At 44.8% G+C, this 8,037-nt stretch overlaps 1 protein-coding gene across 2 annotated transcripts in view; it reads left to right on the top strand.

Annotated features, from left to right (window-relative positions):
- LOC115530784 (ankyrin repeat domain-containing protein 29) overlaps positions 1–3,040 on the top strand; it is a 6,551-nt gene extending 3,511 nt beyond the window's left edge. Inside the window, exons 7-9 of one of the 2 annotated variants that reach the window (XM_030339529.1) lie at positions 105–374; positions 1,456–1,589; positions 1,835–3,040. In XM_030339529.1, coding sequence (XP_030195389.1) covers positions 105–374; positions 1,456–1,589; positions 1,835–2,016 — 586 coding nt within the window. In that variant the 3' untranslated portion in view covers positions 2,017–3,040. The remainder of the gene's footprint in view (positions 1–104; positions 375–1,455; positions 1,590–1,834) is intronic. The other variant, XM_030339530.1, reaches the window with a different exon arrangement.
- The last annotated feature ends 4,997 nt before the right edge of the window (positions 3,041–8,037 follow it).

The following is an 8,037-nucleotide window of genomic DNA, read 5'->3' as shown; positions in this document are numbered from 1 at the left end:
CACGTGACCCAGCTCTCCATCACACCGCAGTCACACTACATAACCTTCCAAACCCTAACAAAGGACAATGAAATGATTCCTGGCTCCCCCCCCCCCCCCACCAGTCGGTCCATGCGCCTCCTGATGCGGGCGGGGGCGCCCCTGACGGAGGATTGCTGGCGGCTGAGTCTATCAGACCCGTGCGTGCTGGACCTGCTGCTGGCCCAGAGGTGTGAGGACCAGGGGAAGGGCCCCGGGGCCCGCCCCCTGCTGTCCGGCGAGGAGCTGGAGGCGCTCGTGAGCGCGGCAGAGGAGGACGCCACGGAGGCGGGCTCCTGGCTCCCGGCCCTGCTGGAGAGCGGGCTGGACCCCAACGCTCTGCTGGTGCCCGCCTTGTAAGACCTGCTCCACCTCTCTCCACGAGCGTACCAGAGGGTCGTTTTTACAAAGGGGCTTTTTGATCCTTTCCAGGGCAGTTTTATTACATGATGGGAAACGCCTTTTTTCTTTGGGACCTGACGGACCAATCTTCAATGACTCCAATGATTCTTATTCAGTCAAACTTTATTTAAAGAAATTCACAAACAAAGGACAACTAAAGCCACAGCTTGTACTCAACCTAGAGCAAGAACAGGGAGCCCATTTTCTTCCACACAGAGACGGGTGGTGTAGTTTGCGATGCAAGGCTAGTTCTACATCAGCGGCAGCCATCTTTGTTGTTGTTGAAAATGCCTACAAGGCAACCTTCTGCATTGTCATCCTACTATCCCGCCTCATATTAGATAAACGGTTGTGATTGGTTGGTCTATCTTGTACCGGGCAGAAAACCTTTTTTATGGGAGGGGAGCCAGAACGTATCTGCAGAGAAACATGAGCTTGCAGGATTGGTCTGGTCTCCAGGCTATAGAGAGGGAGTCATCAGATCTAATGTAAACCAGTCTGCTAGTGGTGCTGGCTTTAGGGTAGTTATGACATAGTGTCTAATCGGGATCGACCGATATGGATTTTTTAGGTCTGATACCGATAGCGTTTTTTTTCCATCAGCCTTAGCCGATGACCGAAACGCCGATACTGATTTTCTTGAGCCGATATTTGGATACTGCTTTTTGTTCCCTCAATTTACATCATAAAGATTACACAATGATGATGACGTAACAAATGTTACAAGTCTCAATTTAAAACGGGAACATTTATTAAATCATCTGTAGATCTTGCTGTGAAAAAATCGGTCAAAATAAAATCGGCCGATGCCGATACACGTTAAAAACGCAAATATCGGCCGTACACTAGTGTCTAATGTCTCCAGGCTCTGGTGATAGTTTATACCCCTCTGCTTTGCCCCCCCGTCCACTAGTGTCTAATGTCTCCAGGCTCTGGTGATAGTTTATACCCCTCTGCTTTGCCCCCCCGTCCACTAGTGTCTAATGTCTCCAGGCTCTGGTGATAGTTTATACCCCTCTGCTTTGCCCCCCCCAGTCTGGAGGAAGCCCCCAGCGAGGCGCTCACCTACCTCCTAGAGATGGTGGACCGGTCCACTCTGGGCCGGTCGCTGAGAGACGTCCTGGAGCAGCGGCAGAAGATGAAGACCTGGACGCCTCCCGCTCACCTCGGTCAGCACCGCAACACACGCACACACACACACGCACACACACACACACACACAGACACACACGCACGCACACACACACACACACACACGCACGCACACGCACAGTATTATTTAGCGCTTTTGTCCAATTCAAATTGATTTCCTTGTGTGTTTAACCTTCCTCATCACAACCGCTCCTCCGCACCACTTCTCTCTCTCAGTGTATCGCTGCTTTGTGGAGTTCAAACCGTGTGTGTGTTCTTGTAGAGTGGGTGCCCCCGCTCTTCCACCTGTGTCGGCTGCGGCTGCGGGCCCACCTGGGTCCAGACGTGCTGATGAGGAGCACGGCGGTGACCCAGCTGCCCGTTCCTCTTCTTCTCCACGACCACCTGCTGTTTGCAGACATCAAAGCACCAGGGGACCCCCACTCAGGATCACCGTCCGACTAAAAACTGGTTCGGTCCGGTTTGGTTATCCGATCGATGGACATTTTGCAAGTGTACTTATTGTGTAGTTTGGTTTGTGTATACAGTGTTGAAATGGCTTCTTGTTCATCTTGTATCTTAAGAAGTGTTTGATAATTATTTATTAAAAAGAAAACGTTCTGCCTCAAGAAAATGTAAAACTGAATTCCGGCGGAAATCAAACCCAGGGTCTTTATCGGCTTGAAAACCCATAAAATAAGCCCTCCAGACACTTTTTCTTCGTTGATAATCGAATATACAGCTTGCCCAAAGTTGCCCGGAGCAATGAAACCGCCAGTGGCGGTGGGGCAATAGAGGGCGCTAGGGCGCCGCTCCTCCGTGAAACATTCACTTGAATATATCTGCCAACTATGAATCAACTATTATAAATACGAAATAAACCAACAAAAATACATAGCGTTTATCCTCGTTTAATTGTGTGATAGACCGTACTTGCCACTGCCAGCAACCATTTATATGCGTCTGAACGTCAATGATTTGGGCTAGGCTAGCTATTGGTCATTCAAAATAAAGCCCTCCTCCAAGTCAGGGCGTCGGCCACGTTGAGGTCAATGTAAGCTCAGAAATGTTTTGCTCTCTATCAAGCAGAGACAGCTTTTCATTGGCGCAGGAAAATTCGCCCTCGGGTCGCACCAGTGTGCGCCCCAGGCCAATGGTATCTGTAAGTGCCATTTTGCCATATTGTAATTTAGACTTAGATATTATTAGGATTTAGATATTATATATTTAGATTAATATTTATTTATTGTTTATTATATTGATTAACTAATTGTTTTGCATAGTTTTGCATTTTAGTTTAATAACTGTTTAGTGCACTTGTTTTCATCGCTTATAATTATTAGAGATGCATAGGACATTGGTTGCTATAGAGGGTTCTGTTATGCCGTAGCATTGAGGGAGAGTAAAACTGCGGGTTTTGTATCATTTTGTGGCATTTAGTAAAGACGGAGCGAACGCACTGTTTTTCTACCGTCGTTTCAACAGTAAACACGCGTAGACCTCGTTCTTTCTGTCAAAGAGTGGTTAATCGACTGAATATGTTTAGAGCTATTTACGTATGCACAACAAGGGAGTTTTAGCCACTACAGTATCACTTACCTTTTTTGTTATCACCACATGATTGGACAATTCAGCGAATCAATCAAATAGGCTACCTCCCTCTGCAGCATTCACGCAACACAACTACATGTAGAGAGGCGATAGATCGCTAACTAGCAGAGAGTTGTAAGCAGTTTCCAACCTTTTCAGTTGAGGAATTGGACTCCCCAAGCAATGCTAAGATTAAAAGGAGCAAGTAAGTTACATATTCATTTAGTTATTCGGCCTGTAGCATGTAAACAAAATGAAGCAACTGTCCCATATTTCTAACTGCATTTGAAGTAGACATTGAGACTCACAAAAAATGGACGCTATAGGACAGTGATCATGATTGGTCTCAATATCAGAATAACAACAATGGGTCAAATAGCAATGGCTGGTGGAATGGCCATAAAGTAGGTCTGTATATTGTAAGCTTGTCCAGGCTCTGCAAGTCAGGCTGTAGGCTGTGAATCTGAATGAATAGTAGGTCATAGTAATGGGTAGCGGGCGGCCATCCCCAAAATGCACCAGAATACAGGAAATCAAATCGACCAAATTATTATTTTTCTGGGGGAGGGCCCCCCGGACGGCCGGACCCCCGTCTCTTACTGCGCACCACCAACGTGTATCACCAGCTGCCACTGGCAACAGCCCAAATGACTTCCATGTGATTGGCTAGGGGCACAGTGGACGCTTGCAAATTGGCATTTTTTTTTACCTCTAATATTGCTCAAAATAGCACCAAACCTCTGCAGTGGCATTGTTAGGGTCACTATAACGAAGCATCAACAACTTAGTTAGCGTACTGGGAGTTTATTAAAAAAGACTGATTTCAGTCTTTTTTTATCTGAGTCAATAACCTGCAGAGTCAAAGTTATTTTCTATTCGATTGCCGAACACAGTTTTCTAAACTTCCAAAACTTTCCAGGGAATAACTAGTATAGTCTCTATAATAGTCACTTTTACTTTCACTTTAGAGAAGGGTACTTTCTGAGAAGGTCATTCTCATTCACCGACACATAAGACTTCTCCATGTTGGTTGTGGTTTTGATGATAACAAGAGCCATCATTTATAACATGATATGGTTTAGAACAACAACGATCAGTGATATCCAATCAGTGAGAGCCATTTAGAGACGGGCAACAGCAGCAGCAGGACGACGTTAAGTTAAATCCCTCATGTTATAATTAATATGCGCTCTATGCTTATTAATGTGGACATTGGTGATAGGCCTACGGATATTCAAATTCAAAACGACTCTACAAGTTTATATTTAGTTTTCATGTCCTTAAACGTTATTTCACGCGTGTATTTTTTAAACACGTGTCAGTAATACTGGTAAGTAAGTCATACTCCATACTTTTCATCATGTTAACTAGTTGCGTTTTGTCGACCGCTGTAATGCTGTAAATCCCCACTAGGTGACACTGTTCCGCAGGATTTGTGTTTCGGTAGAGGAACAGAAAGTGCCTAGCCTGGTTCTACCAGACTCTCGTACTTCACTTCATTAGGGGTCCAAGCCAACAGGTTGGATCCCTATTGTTTTTGTAGTGTTTATTATTAGGGGTCCAAGCCAACAGGTTGGATCCCTATTGTTTTTGTAAGGATTTTTATTAGGGGTCCAAGCCAACAGGTTGGATCCCTATTGTTTTTGTAATGATTAGGGGTCCAAGCCAACAGGTTGGATCCCTATTGTTTTTGTAATGATTTTTATTATTATTATTATTATTATTTCCTGCTAGAAGTGGGCCCACAGCCCAAACCGTAAATGGTGCCGACACGCCAATTGCATGACTAGATCCAGGTCCGTGAACATTACGCAGACCACAAAAATACAGACACGCCGGCCACTAGGTGGCGCTATACCAAGGGAAAACGCGTTTGGGACTATAACTCCCACACCGAACCTCCCACAGTCAAAAACTTGTACCCACTTATTCACTGGAGTCTGCTGCATCTTTTGGCATAGGCCACGCCCATTTGCGTCCATAATTTTTTTTCGCAAAATCGCGAAAACCGCAAAACTGTTTTTTCGCTACTCCTCCCACATTTCCTGACCAATCGACACCAAACTTTGCACACGGCATCTTCAGACCTACACGAAAAGAAATGCTGCATTACTTTTTTGATCCGACCCTCGACGACGAAACGGTAGCGTTTTGAACATTGGTTTATTAGCTACGTTTTACGCCGAAACGCAAAAATTCAAAAAATACCAAAATTAGACATCGGATCTAGCCCACATTTTAGACACATGTCGGTGTTACCCTTAATGGCGTTCAATTAAAAAAACGGAATTTTTCGCCATTAGGGGGCGCAATAAACGAGGAAATTGTATATCTTCTAATTGGCCAAAGGAATGTTCTTCAAACTATAAGGGAACCATCAAGGGGCAAACCCGAGTCTATATAGAAAATATGGCCAAGAATTATTAATGTGGGCGGGAGTTATTTGGCAAAGGAAAATTGTCTTTGGAAAATGTCGCCACAGGGCGGCGCCAAAAAACGACGACATTGTCTATCTCCTATTTGGCCAATGGAATGTTCTGAAAACGCGTTTTAGGCTATAACTCCCACACCGAAGCTCCCACAGTCAAAACCTTTATATCCACATGTTGTTCACGGTAGCGTTATGAATACTTGCTTTGCGTTGTGCCGGCGAAATGCACATTTATTGTCGCGTTGTGCCGGCGAAATGCACACTTCTTGGACCCCTGCATAACTGCTTGCAGTTCTAGTTTTTATTATTATTATTATTATTTCCTGCTAGAAGTGGGCCCACAGCCCAAACCGTAAATGGTGCCGACACGCCAATTGCATGACTAGATCCAGGTCCGTGAACATTACGCAGACCACAAAAATACAGACACGCCGGCCACTAGGTGGCGCTATACCAAGGGAAAACGCGTTTGGGACTATAACTCCCACACCGAACCTCCCACAGTCAAAAACTTGTACCCACTTATTCACTGGAGTCTGCTGCATCTTTTGGCATAGGCCACGCCCATTTGCGTCGATAATTTTTTTTCGCAAAATCGCGAAAACCGCAAAACTGTTTTTTCGCTACTCCTCCCACATTTCCTGACCAATCGACACCAAACTTTGCACACGGCATCTTCAGACCTACACGAAAAGAAATGCTGCATTACTTTTTTGATCCGACCCTCGACGACGAAACGGTAGCGTTTTGAATATTTGTTTATTAGCTATGTTTTACGTCGAAACGCAAAAATGCAAAAAATACCAAAATTAGACATCGGATCAAGTCCAAGTTTTAGACACATGTCGGTGCTACCCTTAATGGCGTTCAATAAAAATATCGGAAAAATACGCCCTAAGGGGGCGCAATAAACGAGGAAATTGTATATCTTCTAATTGGCCCGAGAAATGTTCTTCAAACTATAAGGGAACCATCAAGGGGCAAACCCGAGTCTATATAAAAAATATGTCCAAGAATTATTAATGTGGGCGGGAGTTATTTGGCAAAGGAAAATTGTCTTTGGAAAATTTCGCCACAGGGCGGCGCCAAAAAACGACGACATTGTCTATCTCCTATTTGGCCAATGTTCTGAAAACGCGTTTTAGGCTATAACTCCCACACCGAAGCTCCCACAGTCAAAACCTTTATATCCACATGTTGTTCACGGTAGCGTTTTGAATACTTGCTTCGCGTTGTGCCGGCGAAACGCACATTTCTTGTCGCGTTGTGCCGGCGAAATGCACACTTCTTGGACCCCTGCATAACTGCTTGCAGTTCTAGTTAGGGGTCCAAGCCAACAGGTTGGATCCCTATTGTTTTTGTAAGGATTTTTCCTATTATTATACTTACCTCCCTGAAACTGTGCCCACAGCCCAAACCGTAAATGGTGCCGACACGACAATTGCATGACTAGATCCAGGTCTCTTCGGACTATGCAGACGACAAAATCCAGACACGCCGGTCACTAGGTGGCGCTATAGCAAGGAATACGCGTTTGGGGCTATAACTCCCACACCGAACCTCCCACAGTCAAAAACTTGTACCCACATATTCACTGGAGTCTGCTGCATCTTTTGGACTAGGCCACGCCCATTTGCGTCTAGAATTTTTTTTTCGCAAAATCGCGAAAACCGCAAAACTGTTTTTTCCCTACTCCTCCCACATTTCTTGACCAATCGACACCAAACTTTGCACACGACATCTTCAGACGCACACGCAAAGGAATCGTGAGACAGTTTTTTGATCCGACCTTCGACGACGAAACGGTAGCGTTTTGAATATTGGTTTATGAGCTAAATTAGACGTGGAAAATCAAAAATCCAAAGAAATCCAAAATTAGACATCGGAACGAGTCCAAATTTTACACACATTCTGGTGCTAACCTAACTGTCGTTCGATAAAAATTCCGGAATTTTTCGCCATTAGGGGGCGCAATAAACGAGGAAATTGTATATCTTCTAATTGGCACAAGGAATGTTCTTCAAACTATAAGGAAACCATCAAGGGGCAAACCCGAGTCTATATAAAAAATATGGCCAAGAATTATTAATGTGGGCGGGAGTTATTTGGCAAAGGAAAATTGTCTTTGGAAAATCTCGCCACAAGGGGGCGCAAATAAACGACGAAATAATATATCTCCTGACTGGCCAATGGAATGTTCTGAAAACGCGTTTTGGGCTGTAACTCCCACACCGAAGCTCCCACAGTCAAAAACGTTATATGCACAGATTCACTGGAGTCAGTGGCATATTTTGGCATAGGCCACGCCAATTGGTTTTGAACACATGCTTCGCGTTGTGCCGGCGAAATGCACATTTCTTGGACCCCTGCATAACTGCTTGCAGTTCTAGTTATTAGGGGTCCAAGCCAACAGGTTGGATCCCTATTGTTTTTGTAAGGATTTTTATTAGGGGTCCAAGCCAACA

The sequence above is a fragment of the Gadus morhua genome, chromosome 18, assembly GCF_902167405.1.
Source record: "Gadus morhua chromosome 18, gadMor3.0, whole genome shotgun sequence".
In the NCBI taxonomy this organism is placed as follows: Eukaryota; Metazoa; Chordata; class Actinopteri; order Gadiformes; family Gadidae; genus Gadus; species Gadus morhua.
This window is presented reverse-complemented; position numbering and strand designations above follow the sequence as displayed.